General features: G+C 39.5%; 1 protein-coding gene across 1 annotated transcript in view; it reads right to left on the bottom strand.

Annotated features, from left to right (window-relative positions):
• Positions 1-14,286: 14,286 nt before the first annotated feature.
• LOC136874485 (ciliary microtubule associated protein 1A-like) overlaps positions 14,287-20,446 on the bottom strand; it is an 87,309-nt gene continuing 81,149 nt past the window's right edge. The window contains exon 4 of the mRNA XM_067148112.1: positions 14,287-14,548. Within this exon, the coding sequence (XP_067004213.1) occupies positions 14,287-14,548 (262 nt within the window). The remainder of the gene's footprint in view (positions 14,549-20,446) is intronic.

Raw genomic sequence — 20,446 nt, 5'->3', positions numbered from 1 at the left:
CACTTTGAAAAATAATATTTTCCCATCAGTGGAAAATATATTTTCTCCATATTGTGTAACAAATTGTTTTAATTTAACAATTGTACTTCCTTTAACTTTGGGCATCTTACAGTACTTGTCAACAAAGAATTCACTCGACTCTCAGTACGTAGGCGACTGACTTCCTTCTTTTCTGGCTGAAGATAAGGAGCAATGCCCAGCTTGGACGAGTCCATTATGCGTCTTACATGTAGGGGAAGCAGGTACTGCTTATAGTATGTTTTCTTGGACGTGCAATCGAGTTGAAAATACCCTTTCCTTGAAAACTAGTGGCAGCAGGGTATGTTGCAAGTCTACGTTCTTTCTTGAGCAAGTTATTTGTCTAAGTTAAACATAATAGACAAGTAATTTAAACATAAATAGTATTAATTAAATATCCAAATATAACGAAATATAACACTTCCCAGAAAACAATTAAAAATGCCAAACATGACCATAAATTGCTCCAAAAATGACCTATCTCTTGTAAACGATAAAAAATGAAAAATACCCAAACAAATTGCCCTTATTTAATCAGTCAATTCATGAAACACATGTACATATACTCAAGTTATACTTTGGCCTTCATAAAAAGATGCAAAATCATCAAATGCCTTGCCCTAATAATCAGCTATGTGGGAAACGATAAGGAAAGGAGCGGATCGTAGCGGGTGACCTCAATTTACCAAATGTCAATTGGGAAGGTAATGCGAACGACAGGAAGCATGACCAACAAATGGCAAATAAGTTAATATGGGAAGGGCACCTGATTCAGAAAGTGATGGAACCAACTAGAGGGAAGAATATTCCAGATGAGCTGTATAGAAAAACCGAAGTAATAGATGGTATTAGTGATCACGAAACTGTTTTTGTTGTAATTAAAAATAAATGTGAAAGAAAGGAAGAGATTAAAGTTAGGACTATTAGGCAGTACCATATGGCTGATAAAACAGGCATGAGGGAGTTTTTAATAAGTAACTGTGATCGGTGGAAAACGGTAAATAAAAATGTAAACAGACTCTGGGATGGGTTTAAAGCAATTGTTGAGGAATGTGAAAAGAGCTTTGTACCTTTAAAGGTGGTACGGAATGGTAAGGATCCATTATATTATAACAGAGAAGAAAAGAGACTAAGTAGGAGGTGCAGATTGGAAAGAAATAGAGTTAGAAATGGCTGTGGAAATAAGGAGAAATTGAAGGAACTTAGTAGGAAATTGAATCTAGCAAAGAAGTCATCTAAGGATAACATGATGACAAGCTTAATTGGTGGCCACACTAATTTTAGTGAAAAATGGAAGAGTATGTATAGGTACTTTAAGGCAAAACGGGTTCCAAGGAGGACATTCCAGGATTCATTAATGAGCAAGAGGAGTGTGTTTGTGAGGATCTTCAAAAGGCAGAAGTATCCAGTCAGCAGTATGTAAAGATTGTTGATTACAAGGATAATGTCCAGATAGAGGAGGCGACTAATACTAAAGAAGCATTAAAATTTACCTATGACAGCAATGACATTTACAGTAGGATACAAAAGTTGAAAATTAGAAAAGCAGCTGGAATTAATAAGGTTTCGGGGGATATACTAAAGGCAACGGGTTGGGATATAGTACCATATTTGAAGTACTTGTTTGATTATTGTTTCCATGAAGGAACTTTACCAAATGAATGGAGAGTTGCTATAGTAGCCCCTGTGTATAAAGGAAACGGTGATAGACATAAAGCTGAAAATTACAGGCCAGTCAGTTTGACATGCATTGTATGTAAGCTTTGGGAAAGAATTCTTTCTGATTATATAAGAAATGTTTGTGAAATTAATAAATGGTTTGACAGAAAGCAGTTTGGGTTTAGGAAACCCAACTTGTAGGATTCCAGCAAGATAAAGCAGATATCCTGGATTCAGGAGGTCAATTGGACTCTATCGCGATTGACCTGTCTAAGGCATTTGATAGGGTAGATCATGGGAGACTACTGGCAAAAATGGATGCAATTGGACTAGACAAAAGAGTGACTGAATGGGTGGCTCTGTTTCTAGAAAATAGAACTCAGAGAATTATTGGACCTTTATGTTTTCTTATATATATCAATGATATGTGTAAAGAATTGGAATCAGAGATAAGGCTTTTCGCAGATGATGTTTCTCTGTTCAAAGTAACAAATAAGTTACAAGATTGCTGCAAAATGACCTCGATTATGTTATGAGATGGGCAGTAGGCAATGGTATGATGATAAACGGGGATAAAAGTCAGGTTGTAAGTTTCACAAATAGGAAAAGTCCTCTCAGTTTTAATTACTGCGTTGATGGGGTGAAAGTTCCCCTTGCATATCATTGTAAATACCTAGGTATTAATATAAGGAAAGACCTTCTTTGGGGTAATCACATAAATATGATTGTAAATAAAGGGTACAGATCTCTGCTCATGGTTATGAGAGTATTTAGGGGTTGTAGTAATGATATGAAGGCGAGAGCATATTTGTCTCTGGTGATATCCCAACTGGAGTATGGTTCCAGTGTATGGGACCCTTACCAGGATTACTTGATTCAGGAACTGGAAAAAATCCAAAGAAAAGCAGCTCGATTTGTTCTAGGCGATTACCGACAAAAGAGTAGCGTTACAAAAATGTTGCAAAGTTTGGGCTGGTAAGACTTGGGAGAAAGGAGACGAGCTGCTCGATTAAGTGGTATGTTCTGAGCTGTCAGTGGATATATGGCGTGTGAGGACTTCTGTAGACGATTAAGTTTGGATGGTGTCTTTAAAAGTAGGAAATATCACAATATGAAGATAAAGTTGGATTTCAAGAGGACAAATTGGGGCAAATATTCGTTTATAGGAAGGGGAGTTAGGGATTGGAATATCTTACCAAGGGAGATGTTCAATAAATTTCCAATTTATTTGCAGTCATTTAAGAAAAAGCTAGGAAAACAACAGATAGGGAATCTGGCACCTGGGCGACTGCCCTAAATGCAGATCAGTAGTGGTTGATTGATTGATTGATTGATTGATTGATTGATTGATTGATTGATTGATTGATTGATTGATTGATTGATTGATTGATTGATTGATTGATTGATGCTGTCAACTGTTGAACAACCAACTCACTGTAGGAACTTCATATCACTAGCAATAAAAACAAATGTAAAACTAAGGAAAAAAGAATGACCATCAGAAAACCAGTAAGCAAACAGTATTAATGTAATTGTTCATGTGCTTACGATTCATAGCCCAATAATGATAAAAGAAACAAGTACCTCATGTACTGGGCCTTCATGCACTGACATTTGTATGCAAGTCACCTGAATCTGTACATGATCAGGTTTGGGGGCATCTTTCAAATTGACAATCAGATCATTAACTGTTATTTCCATGATGCCATCTTTCCCCAGCGTTGTTGGTCCAATATCTCCACGTGCCTGTAATAACCTTCCCTGTCACAACTGGAAACGTTGGAGAATGCACTGACAGTTTTTTTTCAGTGTTGCAAAGGAATATCACCTGTCACATTCTGTGCTCCATTTTAATGTTTGACCATGACAGTTCTATGAGACTGAAGTCACGGATGTACGGGGGTAGCCAAAGAACTATGTATCCATTTTCGTAAACCAATAAAGTTATACTGAAGATGTTTTTGGATTGTTTGCTTGCAGATGTTAAGTCATAGAGAACACTGTCCGGCTCTATGACTAAATGGTTAGCGTGCTTAGTCACACGGGTCCCAGGATCTATTCCCGGCAGGTTTTAAAGTGCAGTGTAATATGATTTTTTCCCATTTTCTTAACTGTGTATCGTGTAACCACTGGAAACCGGTTACGTATTGGTAGCCGAGCAAGTGACTGATTGCGGACGAAAGAAAAGTGAATGGTGATCGTAACTAACCTAAAAAAAGCTTAAGTAGTAAATCGCCTTGAAATTTATTTTCTACCTGTCAGGATGGCTCGTGCCGTTCCTAATCCTTTCCATTTGAGAAAGTTAGAATTAATTTACGAACGTCGTATCCGCAAACTGAATTCTACAGGCAATATCAGATATGACACGAGCCTATTGAAACAGTCGCTCAATTTAACCGTAACCATTCCTGAGTTAACTACGGACGAGTTGCGTGAGTCTTTGGCCGTAGTTAAAGATAAATTGGTAGACTTTAATGCCATTCTTGTGTCTTTCGGTGCTTCTGAGCCATCCCGTAGCCAATTAGCGCGGGTTAAGGCACAGTTATTACATTGCCTGGACAGAATTAGGGATTTGTTGTCTCTTAAACTGCCGGCAAATAAGCGGCAGGGGTGTAAATCCTTTTAGTACGGATTTCAAGAATATTGGACAATATCATAGGCTTGCTTAAGGGAATGAATTGCCTAACACTAGTTCTGAGGTTCAAGTGCCTTACCTTTTCTGAATCGTGTGAATGTCTTAACTCTGGTTCCGCATCTGTAGCTTCTCAAGTGTGTACTGTGGCCACTAGTGCTGGTGTTAATTCAGGAGTCGGATGTGAATAATGCTCGCCTAGGACCTTTTGCTTTATTGACAAGTGATCCATGTAATGTATCTTCTTCGCATGTCGGTATCTCTACAAATTTCCTTGTGGTAACTGGTAATTCTACCGTGGCTCAGCGTCTGCCCTCTATTGTTACACAACCTGGTTCTTATGCAATGGTGCAAAACCATCCCTCTGTCTTAGTGCCACCTGTATCAAGTGCTCTTTTAGGTTGCATAACCCCTACACAAGTGGTTAATGCTACAATGGTCTCTCAAATTAGCGAGAACCTTCCACAGATGATCTGCGCCTGTAACATTGTAGGCTAACAGTAGCCATAATCTCATTTTCAGTACTCCATCATTTCCGTAAGGGTGCCCGAATCAATGGTACGATGACACTGTAACCCCTCAAGACCACTCTAAGCCTTCCCAGGCACCTCCTCCACCTGCCTTGCCCCAGATTTGCTACAACCTACCTCACCCATTAACTACTGTGCTTAAGGGAGTCTCTAAATTTTCGGCTAACTCGGTTGACGAGGTTATTTCTTACCTTCGGTTTTTAATCGAGTTTAAGGATCAGGCAATCGTGTACAATCTCAGTAGCGATCACGTGCTTCAAATCCTATATCCACATGTATCTGGGGCTCTTCCTGAGCATATAGTTAGAGCCATTTCGGAAAGATGGACTGTAGATCAGTTTCACACACATGTGCTTGAATTTTTCTTTCCTTCTCGCGCCTTGTCTTCCTTAGTGCAGAAGCACTATTCCAGAGTGCAGAATTTGAACGAGTCGTTATTTCAATATATTCAGGACATTAAGCTCCATGCTAGGATTTTTATGCTCCACTATTCTGAGTCTCAAATGGTTGCCAGCATTGTTGAAGGTCTTGCCCCGAACTATAGGTCCTATCTCGCTCTCTCACCGCGACAAGCAACTTTTGCTCATATGGAAGCTGTCACTTTCTGCAGAAGGTATTCGATATGCCGACTAGTTACGCGTTGCATTAACCCCCCTCCTATGCGCATGTCTTCTCAGGATACTAAAACCTCCCCTTCACCTGCTTCCAATCCGCGTAATTCTCGTGCATGTTTTAATTGTGGCTCCACTGATGATTTCCAGCGGAAATGTCCTAAGGTTGGGACCTTCGGCAATACAAAATATGCCATGGGTAGTGTCTCTTCCACCAATACTTCTTGCCGATACTGTGGGTCAAATAGGCACTTCTCTAGGCAGTGCTCACGTAATACTTCACGCTCTGGACCTCCAGGCAATTCTAGATGACTATCCGCCATTTCTGATGCTAAATCGCAAGGTGTGGCTTTTTGTTTTGTCTGTAATAGCTGTACATTGAAGGATGAATTTACCTAATCCTGAGGCTGATGATTGGTCCCAGTCTGAACCTAGTGTCCATTTTTTTGCAATCTTGTTTGACTCCTGCCATTCCTTCTTCTAAATTATCTTACTTATGCTTAGAGGTAAATAATGAACCTGTCTGTGCATTGGTAGATTCTGGAAGTAGTATCACCTTGATGAGTGAGATCTGGTACGATTCGATGAAAACTGTTTGCAAGTTACCTACATTCGAACCCGTGTCCTTAACCTGCCATACTGCTAATTCTAACTCATTGAACATTGTAGGATACCCAGATGTCAAGATAAAACTCCGTGATTTCACACGAAAAATACCAGTAGTACTGGCAAAAGATTTATCTTGTCAGTTCATCTTGGGTGCAAATTCTATCTCCAAAACTGGCATGATTTTCGACCTGCAGTTCAACAGATTCCATTCTAAATTTTCTGCAAGAACCTTTGAGCTGTGCGATCGCTCCCCTATTCTTCCTTGCCACGTTAATATTGTTCCTGAAGATGTGGGGGAACCCAAAGCTTTTGATTTTTTCATTTACCCGATGATCAGGCCAACCAACTTAGGAAACTCTGCGATAAGTTTCCTGGTGTCTTTACTGACAAGTTAGGTGTTACCAATGTTTTAGAGTACAAAATTGAAGTCACGGATACCATACCTGTTCGCTCTGCTCCGTATCGGCTGTCACCTCCTAAAATGAAAGCCTTAAGGCTATTATTGACCAAATGCTCGCTGATGGAGTGATACGTCCTACTAAGTCAGCTTATTCTTCTCCCATGTTTCTTGTCCCTAAATCGCAAGGTGGTTATCGTCCTGTCGTTGACTATCGGATGTTGAACCGTAAGGTCGTCCTCCAATCTATTACCCTTCCTGATTTGCACTCTTGTTTTTCTTAGTTTGCTAATGCCAAAATCTCACCACCTTTGATTTAAATCAGATATACTGTACTACCAGGTACCTCCTGCTGAGGAATCCAAGCACCTCACTTCATTTGCCACTGATTGAAACCTTCATGAATTTGGGCCAGAATACCAAATGGGGTTTTAATGTTTTAATTGCAAATTTCAAGGAGTGCAAGTGGCCGCCTCCACATCATTTTGATTTTTAGGTAAGTAACTTTAACCTGTTGTTTCTTCCACAAAGGCACGGTAGATTGGGTATTCGATACTCCTGAGAAATTCTATTTTATTCTGTGTAAATATGTTATACAGGATGATACGGTGGTTCAGGTGGAGTGGGGCTGGTGATTGATCACTTTGCTCTATGTAGGCTGGACGAGCCGCAGGTTGGGAAAGGGACGATTCCAACCTAGGGGAGAAGTCATGGCTGTGAACTCAGTTACGATAATGCCAAGTGGAGACCACGTGGGTAGGCCTACTGAAGGGGAAATAAACCTGGCTAGATACAGTACGGGCCAGGGGCGGACAGTTGGATGGACGACTGAGGGGCGTGGTCTGTGCTACGGAGAGCCTGAGTTGCGAAAGAACAATGCCTGGCTGTATGCCTCACCATGGAATGTGAGAACGACGCTCAGGACACTAGAAGGGGCAAAAACCCTACGATTGATTGAAATATGGATGCTTATAAAGAACAAATTTAAAAAACTCGACATCAAGGGAAGCCAAGGAAGCTCCGGAACAGCAAATCCGGGATAAAACCCAAGATGAAAAAATGGTGACAGAAGTCCCAATTGGGCAGGCTGTCGCCGACTGAAAACAAGAAATGGCAACAGAAGCTCCAGTAGAGCAGGCTGCTGTCAGAATCAATCAGCACGATACCAAACTTCTAACACGAGAGTGGAGAGTGGTGAATGCCACTTCAATCGGCAAGACAGGAACAACAGTCGTTTTAGCCCTTATGAAAGAGACTTTGAAGTTCTCAAAAAGAGAAGCCTTAAGGCTAAGCTCAGACTTGGGCAGACCAAGTTTCAAGGCATCAGGGGAAGAACGAAACCCAATCTTGATAAAGATGGAGCTGAGGGTCCTTCAGGCCAATCTTCGGCATTAAAAAGCAGCTACAGTCCCTGGCCAAATTAATATGACCACCTCGTATTTTCTCTCCTTAAGGATTCATTTAACCATTTTCGATACTGGAAAATGTTTTCAGGAAGACTGTAAGTGCATTTATATATCAAGGAAACATTTAAGTGGGAGAGTTGTGAAAAATGATGTATGTTTGTCACACTGTTTACATGTTGGCGCCAATTTATTCCTATAGAGGGAAATGCGTGTCGCTCTTGTATTAACTTTGTCTGCACACAAGTTGCTTTTTAAAGGTAAAATTCTAATGGCAAGTTAAACCTACTGGCCAATTTCGCCAGGAAGTTCAAGTCCGAGGCTATTGACGTGACCCTCATTCAAGAGCCATGGGTAGTCAAGGTCAGAGTAGCAGGACTGGCGGAATACGGAGGTAAGCTGATGGACGATAAATAAATTACCGTGTGAATACCCTAAGGTCTATGGCCTCCTGCAAAGCAGGGACAGTGCTAAGTTTAGCTCATCAGGTGAGCAGGTCCTGAAGAGCATTATTATATTGGTTAATCTGTAGTTTGTTTCATGATAACGTATTACCGCATATTGTACACTTGTGTAGTCTCACCTCCGAGTGGACGATACGACATCGGAAATACCCATAACATATCTTCTTGTGAACAGGAAATTAAAATGTCTTATGTTGCAGAAACACTGTTCACGGGACTTAACCGTGGCCAAGATTAAACTTGGAAATTGGGAGGGACCCAGAGAAATAATCATAGGCTCTGCATACCTCCCATATGACTCAACAAATCTGCCTCCATCAGAAGAAGTTGAGAACCTAATTTGCAACGCAAAGAGAAAACGCAAACACCTAGACTTTGAAGCAGATGCAAATTCACACCACAAGGCATAAGGCAGCATGAACTGCAATGCAAGAGGTGAGACTTTACTAGGGTTTATTATTGGAACTGAGTTGACGATACTAAACCTAGAAAACAAGCCTACATTTACACGCTAATTGCAAACTTTATTTAAGACTGGAAGGTACTGGACGGACCATCATTGGCAGACCACCAGCACATCCAATTTGCAATAGATGCGAGACTATGTGGGATTGAGATGTACAGAGACCCAAAAGGAACTAACTGGGATTGATACAGAGAAGTTCTAGGGAAGGCTGTACAAAAAATTCCAACTAACGTGAGAGGACAGAAAGAACTGGACGAGGCAGTGGAACTATTAGAAAAGGCCATTATAGACTTATTCCGTGAAAACTGTCCCCTCTCTCTGGAAAAAAACACAAAAAAGCAAGGTGGTGGAACAACAAACTAGCAAAAATGAAAGAAGAGGTTAGGATGTTGTATAGAATATCATCTAGAAATGGTATATGGGACGCATATCATAGAAAACTCACTAAGTATAACTTAGAGACACGGAAAGCAAAAAGACAATCTTGGAGACTCTTCTGTGAGAAAGTGGAATCACACACTGAAACAGTAAGGCTCCAGGAGGTTCTGAAAGCAACCCATATAAATCAAGTGGGGACAATGGAGAAAGCAGATGGGCCGTTTACTCAGGCGGGGAGGGACACGCTGGAGAAACTAATGGCGTGCGACTATCCTGAGGCTGAGGAGATGACAGAAGAAGAAACGGTTGGAACAGAGACCGGAGCTCGAAGAGCAGACTGGAACTGTGTCAACAGAGTAATAAAACATAGCCATGTAAAATGGGAAATCGACACGTTTCATTCTATAAAGACTCCGGGGCCAGATGAGATACTTCCGATACTCCTACCGGAAGGACGGGAGATACTCGTCAATGCCATGACAGACCTTTTCAGAGCTAGTCTGGCTTTAGGGTAAGTGCCAAAATCATTGTCTGAAACTAAAGAAGTATTCATACCTAAGCCTGGAAGGGCAAATTATGCCCAAGCCAAAACATACAGACCATTAAGTTTAACCTTCTTCATGCTGGAGAAAATTCTGGATAAATATACCGTACCAGAAGAACGATGCAACTAAACTCAACGTTACATGAAAATCAGTTTGCGTATAGACCTGGCAGATCCACTGAAGTAGCACTCCACCAGTAGGTTGTTAAACTGGAGGAAAGGCTAGAATATAAAGAAATTACACTGTCGGCATTTCTAGATATAGAAGGAGCCTTCAGCACTACAACCTATGACTCTATGATCAAAGCATTGGAAAAGAACATGGTGAGTAAAACCGTCGTCAAATGGATTAAATCCATGTTAGACGGAAGGAAGATAAAAGCAACCCTGTTTGAAGAAACGCTGACGGTTAGGGCCAACCAAGGCTGTGCTCAGGGAGGAGTTCTTTCTACTCTGCTGTGGAACCTCGTGGTGAACAAAATCATAGCTATGCTCAACGAACAAGATTTTTACAAACAAGGATACGCAAATATCCTAGCTATTGTCGTACCAGGTAAGGTAATGAGTGTTATCCAGGACCTCATGCAAAGATCACTTAATCTTGTGAAGTACTGGTGTCAGGAAGAACAACTATCAGTCAATGCGAACAAGATAACTCTGGTCCCTTTTACAAGAAGGAAGAAATTGGAGGGAAAGAGATCACTGAAGCTCTTTGGGCAAGATATATATATATATATGGAAGACCAGGCACTGCACCTAGGTGTGGTGTTGGATAAAAATCTATCCTGGAATCCACATATAGAAAAGAACATAACCCGGGCCAAGAACTTGCTGCATGCATGAAAAAGAGCCGTCGGGAAAACATGGGGCCTAAGACCATCAATGGTAATGTGGATATATACAATGATCATTAGACTGTTGATGGCCTGTGCTGCATTCATCTGGTGGCAGAGAGTAAGCCAAGGAGAAGTCAGTAGTAGATTGGATAGCCTACAGAGAATGGCATGCATAGCCATGGGGCTATGAAAACTACGCCGACAGAAGCCTTGAATACTTTACTAGACCTCCCATTACTATGCAATTTCATAAAAGGGCAGGCTAGAATGAGTTCATATAGATTGGAACAGAGTGCTGGAATGCATAAAAACCCAATATAGGACAATGTAAAATTAACACCGTAATAATAATAGAGAAAGTTCTACACATGTGTCCTGATAATATGATACCAAAGTACAACTTTGAAAAAATGTTTGAGACCCAGATATTAAAAATGAAGGCTGGGATTTCAAGAAATGGAATACTGAAAAGGATGATATAGTGTGGTGGACTGATGGCTCAAAGGCTGGGGATGGCACAGGAGGAGGGATCAATACAGATGAGCCTGGGCAAACACACTACAGTCTTTCAAGCTGAAGTGATAGCTATCACAACATGTCTTGAAGAAAATCTGAAAATGAAGTATAGGAATAAGACGATTTTCATTTTTACGAACAGACAGGCGGCCATTAAGGCACTAGAAGCAGTTCTGATAATATACAGAATTGTCTGGTATTGCCATTCATTTCTCCTGAAGCTCTCAAAGTACAACATTGTCAAAATAATATGGGTACCAGGGTATGCAGATATAGAAGGAAGTGAAAAGGCAGATAAACTGGCCAGGAAAGGGGCAGAAACACATTTCGTAGGCCTAGAACCTATATGCGGGATTTCCTATATACAAGCCCGACACTACTAGGAAAATTGGTACAAAAGAAACAAATGGAGAACCAAGAAATACGCAGGATGCAGGCTTGCAAAGGAACTGATAAAAGGACCAAATAAGAAGCATACTAAAGAAATGTTCAAACTCAGCAGAGAAAATATAAGATAGGTAGTAGGACTGTTGACAAGACACTGCCATCTGAAAAAACACCTCGATAGAATTGGATTAATAAGAGACAATATTTATAGGAAATACTATGAAGTAGAGGAATCAGCTGAACACTTACTTTTCAAATGTGAGGCGCTGGGTAGAATCAGACTCTCCACTCTAGGACTACCAGGTGAAGAGAGAGGGAAATCCACGAAAACCCAATAAGAACAATCTGCAGCTTTGTGAAGGGAGCAGATATACGTAGGTGGAAATGAAGGAAAAACATGGTAGCAAAAGATCTTATAGGTCGACGCTAATTAGGAACTAATACTTAGAGGCCACATGAAGAAAAGTAGAAGATCTAAGACAGTAAATGGGGTTGGAATTGTAAAATGTAGGTTGTGCCTTCGGTAGGCCTGGACATTTTGTTGAAAATGTAAATTTTATAGAGCGAAGATCCTCTGAATGTTAATGTAAATGTTGAAGGATGCCTTTGGGAGGCTGTAAAGGTGTAATGTTCGGGAAATAATCTCCTAGACTCCTAGATAATTTTGTGGAGCAAAAGGTGCTCTTAAAACATTGTATATTTTGAATACTCTGTAAAAGAATTTGGGAGGGTCATCTCCGTGACTGTTTTTTTGAAAGGAGCTGCAGCACTCATTGGAGAATGTATAATTAGAGAACCTCAAACTCAAGGTGGTTGTTATTCGATATTCTAAAATTGTTATCCTATCTTATGATCTTTTGTACCTGAATTTTATAAAGTCTTATTTCTAAAAAAAGGAAAGGAGAGAGCTGAGAAAGAAATATAACCATAATTTTAAAATTTTTAAATCAATCTTCTGATTGTCCTATCTTGACCCATTCATGCCCGCACTTTCTTTCAGCTCTGTCCACCACGTAATCCCCGGAACGAGTGGAATCATGATTTTTTATTTTAGAATAGATATAGTTTAATTTGAGAAATTATTTTGGTGGATTGAATAAAGATTGAAAAATTGGAAGCTTTCATGTTGAATAATTAATGTATATACACTCACTGAAAATTTTGTTCTATAGTCACGTACTTCAAGATAAAACTCCGGAAATTACCAAAAGATAAGAACTTTCTGGGTTTATGGATGGTGCTTACAATACCAGTATTATGTCAGTGTTTTCAGTGTTTATTAAAATGTAAATGTGTTCAATGTGTTTGAGTAGAAGTGATATTTTTGTTCCAGTATTTCCCACAATCAAATTTCAAAGGTGTTCAACATGATTAATTCATTCTTGTATCTATTTTAACCTTCATACTGCAACATTCGTCTGTGGTCTTTTTTTTCCTTTCATTGCAATATTCGACTTCTATTTTTCCGAGGAAATACTTCATGGTTTGCTATGTTACTTTACTCCTTGAATCAGAAAAACAGTATTTTAGACGAATTACTGCCAGATTGTTTGCCGAGGACGTTGATTGTTTATTAACCATGCACATTTCCTCTACTGTAATACTGTTTTCGAATGCCATTATTCATAAGTGTTGAGCAAGTATTTATTTACATGTATATTTTCAAGTATCTCTGAACCATAATAAATCAACAATAAGCATTGTTAAAGTCCAATGATAATGAAAAATCTCACCCTGTTTCCAGTCATTCGACCGGGTCAGGAATGGAATAAATGAAGCCTCGTCTAGCGGAGAGGATAGGAATTGTGCGGGCTGTCGAAACCTGTCCCATTTTTCTGGAGCAATGGTTAATGACTGACAGATTTCAGAATGTTACTGGAATGAAAGATGGCAGGGAAAACCGGAGTACATGGAGAAAATCCTGTCCCACCTCCATTTTTTCTAGCATAAATTTTACATGGAGTGACCAGGATATCAACCGCAGAACTCAGCTGAGAGAGGCCGACGCACTGCTGTCTGAGCCACGGAGGCTCTGTTAATGTCCAATAAAGGTCATTATTTACTCTAGTGAGTCCCTATTTCTCACTGGTACATACATAGCACATAAAAACTGACTTAAAATATTAATTTCTTGCCTCATAATTGAATTCTTCCGTGAACTGGTCAGTATTTAATTGTGCAGCGTAAAGGTTAACAAAACTTGTTAATATATCATATATATCATAATGTCCCTGGGCATCGTCTAGTCAATTGGAATTCAATGAACAAGGAACTACTTCATACGGGAAACCTGATGATGTTTTTTCAGGATACATAATCACTTTGAAAATAAGCACACACAAGTTAGAATAATGATGCTGGTTTTATGTTTTCAAAAACATCCTTGTTAGATAAAACTTCTTTTCTTTTCTTTTCTTTTCTTTTCTTTTCTTTTCTTTTCTTTTCTTTTCTTTTCTTTTCTTTTCTTTGCTTGTCTTTTTCATTATCAAAACTAGTTAACAATATGAAGCAGCATCAGTAATGTGTGTGAACACTGGGTAAAATCATTGGAAAAGGAGACTGTCTCAGTGCCTACGTAATGTAAGTTACACTAGCGAAATGTTCTGAACTAATAAGTTGCACTACACTTGACAACATTAAAATACTGTAGTCATTAAAACAAAGTACATATAACACAAGATCTTATTATTTTACAAAATCCACCTGTACACTGCAGTACCCGATCCACAGTACAAGACTTAACCTTGTATCATGTTCACACATCACAGTGCTTCAACATTTGTGGATCTATTTAACAATATATAAAAAATAAATAATGTCAATAAATAGATCACATTCAGTTGTCAGTTTCAAGGATCAATGGTTCCATATAAGGTGAATGCTTGATACCAAATGAAAACTTTGGTGGATCAGGCCCGGGCAAGTACCCAGGATAATATGCAGCAGGACCAGGTATACGAGTACGATCTCCAGGCAGTTGGTTACGACCTGCGATAGAGTATTGGGGTGGCTTGTGTTTGTACTTGTTGAGATCTGCTGGATTGTATTGAGCTGGTCCAGGACCCTGGAATCCCGATAAACCATGTGGTCTACCAGTCCTGTAAAACAGAAGGTATTAAATGAGAATTGTAAAGGTAAATTATGTGAGTACAACCTTTGTGATGAAAGTTCCAGAATACCGTAGTGTCTGTACTTTAGAAATTGTTACAACACAATGTATAAAATCATTGGCTATATATCATAATGTCCCTGGGCATGACTAGTTTATGTGACAGGCATCTGGACAATCATTCTCCATGTATGAAAAAGCACAACCACAAACTGGTATTTCAGTCCAGAATTATTTTCATAACGTGAAATGACAGATATTCTACATTCTCCTGATATGTTAATTTGAAATTTCATCCACAATACCTGACTAAAATGAATGCTGAAAGAAATGTAGTATAAGGGCTTTACAGCTATCCAGAAGGCTGTGAAGGGAACTGGAAAGTATGCTAGATGTACCTTTCTTAGACTGGTTCAAAAAATTTCCTAAGCATAAGTACCAATGTATTGATACCAGAACAGACTACTTTTAAGGAAACGAGGACTGTAAGTCATGAAATTACGTATCTTACTTCTTATAAATCACTCCCGGAAATGTAATGACAAATATTATATACGAAATATTTGATGCCAAAATCTCCATACAAGAGTTCGAGGCATTAGGATATGAAATGTTGCATGCTGGTGCAGAGGTAATGCTGTCAGTGGGATAGGGTTGCAATACATATCAGAAAACTACGATTGTCGTAGATAGTTCAGTAAATTTCCTGGGAAAGCTCGAGATCACCCATTAGGTCAGTATTATGACACAGTTTTGAAAAACATTCAAACTCCCATCATCAATTACCGTCAGCTACTTTCCTGCCCATCTTGGAGTAATAACTCTTGTGTTTTACAAGACATGCCAATGCTAGTTCCATTTAGAATACCACTTCTAATTGTTTATTCTTTGTTTGATGCAGTGGATTCCAGTGTGTGTAGTTCAGAACTTTATTTGTATATCGCAGATTAACAGTGATAAAACATCAAAGTACCTTGGAAAAGTAGAGCGTTCTGAAAAGTATGATTGGTATAATAACTGTTGTAAGTACAAACACCACGGTATGATAAATTGATGTGCGTGAAAGAGCTCTTTACCATTGTCATTAGGTTATGTTTGATTTAAATAAAGCTCTTTTGCCAATAAGAATTCGGTAATTTTTGTCACGGTTACTTCTGTCCCTGTTCCGCGGTAGGAAATTATGGCAACCTGACAGTAGGAGGAAAGGAATGAAATGTCGTCTAAATGCCCTGTGAAATCTTGCCAAGGCAGCAATATATTTCATATTAAATCAATCAATCAATCAATCAATCAATCAATCAATCAATACTGATCTGCATTTAGAGCAGTCGCCCAGGTGCCAGATTCCCTATCTGTTGCTTTCCTAGCCTTTTCCTGAATGATTACAAAGAAATTGGAAATTTATTGAACGTCTCCCTTGGCAAGTTATTCCAATGCCTAACTCCCCTTCCTATAAATGAATATTTGCCCCAGTTTGTCCTCTTGAATTCCAACTTTATCTTCATATTGTGATCTTTCCTACTTTTATAAACACCATTCAAACCTATTCGTCTACTAATGTCATTCCACGCCATCTCTCCGCTGACAGCTCGGAACATACCACTTAGTCGAGCAGCTCTTCTTCTTTCTCTCAGTTCTTCCCAACCCAAACTTTGCAACATTTTTGTAACGCTACTCTTTTGTCGGAAATCACCCAGAACAAATCGAGCTGCTTTTCTTTGGATTTTTTCCATTTCTTGAATCGAGTAATCCTGGTGAGGGTCCCATACACTGGAACCATACTGTAGTTGGGGTCTTACCAGAGACTTATATGCCTTCTCCTTTACATCCTTACTACAACCCCTAAACACCCTCATAACCATGTGTAGAGATCGGTACCCTTTATTTACAATCCCATTTATGTGATTACCCCAGTGAAGATCTTTCCTTATATTAACACCTAGATACTTACAATGATCCCCAAAAGGAACTTTCACCCCATCAACACAGTAATTAAAACTGCGAGGACTTTTCCTATTTGTGAAACTCACAACCTGACTTTTAGCCCTGTTTATTAACATACCATTGCCTGCTGTCCATCTCACAACATTTTCGAGGTCACGTTGCAGTTGCTCACAATCTTGTAACTTATCACTCTATAGAGAATAACATCATTCGCAAAAAGCCTTACCTCCGATTCCACTCCTTTACTCATATCATTTATTTATATAAGAAAACATAAAGGTCCGATAACACTGCCCTGAGGAACTCCCCTCTCAACTATTACAGGCTCAGACAAAGCTTCACCTACTCTAATTCTCTGAGATCTATTTTCTAGAAATATAGCAACCCATTCAGTCACTCTTTTGTCTAGTCCAATTGCACTCATTTTTGCCAGTAGTCTCCCATGATCCACCCTATCAAATGCTTTAGAGAGGTCAATCGCGATACAGTCCATTTGACCTCTAGAACCCCAAGATATCTGCTATATCTTGCTGGAATCCTACAAGTTGAGCTTCAGTGGAATAACCTTTCCTAAAACCGAACTGCCTTCTATAGAACCAGTTATTAATTTCACAAACATGTCTAATATAATCGGAAAGAATGCCTTCCCAAAGCTTACATACAATGCACGTCAAACATACTGGCCTGTAATTTTCAGCTTTATGTCTATCACCCTTTCCTTTATACACAGGGGCTACTATAGCAACTCTCCATTCGTCTGGTATAGTTCCTCTGACCAAACAATAATCAAATAAGTACTTCAGGTATGGTACTATATCCCAACCCTTTGTCTTTAGTATATCCCCAGAAATCTGATTAATTCCAGCCGCTTTCCTAGTTTTCAACTTTTGTATCTTATTGTAAATGTAAATGTCATTGTTATCATATGTAAATTTTAATACTTCTTTGGCCTTAGTCTCCTCCTCTATCTGGACATTATCCTCGTAACCAACAATCTTTACATACTGCTAAATGAATACTTCTGCCTTTTGAAGATCCTCGCATACACACTCCCCTTGTTCATTAATTATTCCTGGAATGTCCTTCTTGGAACCTGTTTCTGCCTTAAAATACCTATATATATCCTTCCATTTTTCACTAAAATTTGTATGACTGCCAAGTATGCTTGCCATCATGTTATCCTTAGCTGCCTTCTTTGCTAGATTCAATTTTCTAGTAAGTTCCTTCAATTTCTCCTTACTTCCACAGCCATTTCTAACTCTATTTCTTTCCCGCCTGCACCTCCTTCTTAGTCTCTTGATTTCTCTATTATGATAAGGTGGGTCTTTACCATTCCTTACCACCCTTAAAGGTACAAACCTGTTTTCCAATTCCTCAACAATTTCTTTAAACCCATCCCAGAGTCTGTTTAAATTTTTATTTACCGTTTTCCACCGATAATAGTTACTTTTTAGAAACTGCCTCATGCCTGCTTTGTCAGCCATATGGTACTGCCTAATAGTCCTACTTTTAAGACCTTCCTTTCTATCATATATATTTTTAACTACGACAAAAACAGTTTCATGATCACTAATACCATATATTACTTCAGTTTCCCTATAGAGCTCATCTGGTTTTATCAGCACCACATCCAGCATATTTTTCCTTCTGGTTGGTTCCATCACTTTCTGAATCAGCTGTCCTTCCCATATTAACTTATTTGCCATTTGTTGGTCATGCTTCCTGTTCGCATTTCCTTCCCATTGACATCTGGCAAATTCAGATCTCCTGCTACAATCACATTTCTTTCCATGTCGTTTCCCACATAGCCGACTATCCTATCAAATAATTCCGAATCCGCGTCAGTGCTACCCTTTCCCGGTGTGTACACTCCAAATATATCAAGTTTCCTATTATCTTTAGAAACGAGCCTTACATCTAGAATTTCATGTGTCTCATCTTTAACCTTTTCGTAGCTTACAAATTCTTCTTTCACCAGAATGAATACTCCTCCTCCCACCATACACACTCCAGTGCCGTGAAAAAATTTCTGCATCCATTATATCATTTCTCAGCCATGATTCAAATTCTATTACGATATCTGGTAAATATATATCTATTAAATTAATTAGATCTATTCCGTTCTTTACCATACTTCTACAGTTCAACACTAACAATTTTATGTCATCCCTACTTGATTTCCAGTTCCCTGTTCCCTTATCACCGCTCCCTAGGCCACCCCGTTTCCCTATTACCCTTCCAAACAAATTTCCTAACTTATACGTACCGCTGCGGTTTAAGTGAAGGCCATCTGAGCGCAGATACCTATCTCCTACCCACCCATTAGGATCTAGAAATTTCACTCCCAGTTTTCCACATACCTACTCCATAGTCTCATTTAAATCCCCAATTACCCTCCAGTTAGTATGCCTCCTACACAGTATTCCACTAATAACAATCTTCGCTTTCTTAAACTTCATCCGTGCTGCATTTACTAGATCCCACACATCTCCAACTATGTTGGTACTTATATCAGCTTGCCTTACGTTGTTGGTACCAACGTGAAACACTACCACCTTCTCCTTCCCCCCTCCCTTTCTTCTACTTTCCTCAACATCTGCCTCAACCTAATTCCTGGATAACATTCTACCCTGGTTCCCTTTCTTCCACACACTTTCCCCACGTGTCTAACGATGGAATCCCCCATGACCAGAGCTTCTACCCTATCTACCTCATTTGATCACCTCCCCTCTTGGTCAGCCCTATCTTTTCTGATAGCTGCAGAAGCTACTTCCTCCTCCCCTTTCTCCTTCCCATTACCTTGTTCCACCTGTCTTTTCCTATCCTCTACTCTACATTTCCCTTTCCTACCTTTTCCCTTCTTCCTACTTCCACACATCTCAGCAAGAGTTCCCTGTCCCTCATCTTCCCTCTGTTGTTCTACCTGGAGTGACTCGTACCGATTTCGCACAGACACCTGTCCCGAATTTTGATCCTGAATAGAGCCCTTAGCCTGTAATTTCCTTCCCCTTAGAACATTGGACCACCTGTCTTCTACAACTCCCCCCTTTCCTTCCCCTCCCTCTTGTACACCTACTGTAACCTGTACATTGTTTGAGGGAGACCTATCTTCCTTCCTGTCTTCTGTTAGAATTCTAATTATCTCCCTCAAACTCTCCAACTCCTCCCTCATATCCCTCAATGCCTCGCCACACCCACAGTTCATACACTCGCGCTTCTTAGCCATTCTTTACAGAAAAAATGAACATAAAAATAAAATAACTTATTTGCAAGAAATAAATGAACGGAGGGATATATTGTCTGGGATAGTACTCAAAGATCACACAACAATACGGTAATTAATATACGACTACACTACAATACTACTTAGTCGTACTCTATTTTTATCCTACAACCCCTAAAAGGATAAGGTAAGGTAAGGGTTATTCTGCCCGAAGGCAGGTTCGAACCTCCGCAGAGGTGTTCCTGAGCCGGAGTTTACGTGCGGTAGGGTGGCCAGTTCCTTTCCGCTCCTCCATTCCCTTACCCCCACTAAGAGCGTGTGGCAACCCATCCAACTCCTGTCCACGCCCAATGTTGCTTAACTTCGGAGATCTCACGGGATCCGGTGTTTCAACACGGCTACGGCCGTTGGCTAAAAGGATAAAAACTGCTGTTAATTACTGAATATCGAAAGTAATACACAAGAACTACACAATTCCAAACTGCAATTAAGCCTATTCTAATTACAACATAATTTTAGTAAGAGTTTCTACGGATACCACTACTACACCAGTACTACACAAATATTTTACAATAATAAAATAAGCACACTAAATTCTAATTGGATATTACTCATATACTACTGTACAGTACACTACAGTAATATTTAAACTACTTTCAGACGTATCCTGATTACGATACCGGTACCTTACATTATTACTAAGCACAAACAGAAATGAAA

This window comes from Anabrus simplex, chromosome 5, assembly GCF_040414725.1.
Source record: "Anabrus simplex isolate iqAnaSimp1 chromosome 5, ASM4041472v1, whole genome shotgun sequence".
NCBI lineage: Eukaryota > Metazoa > Arthropoda > Insecta > Orthoptera > Tettigoniidae > Anabrus > Anabrus simplex.
The sequence above is the reverse complement of the archived record's forward strand: the minus strand, read 5'-3'. Positions and strand labels throughout refer to the sequence as shown.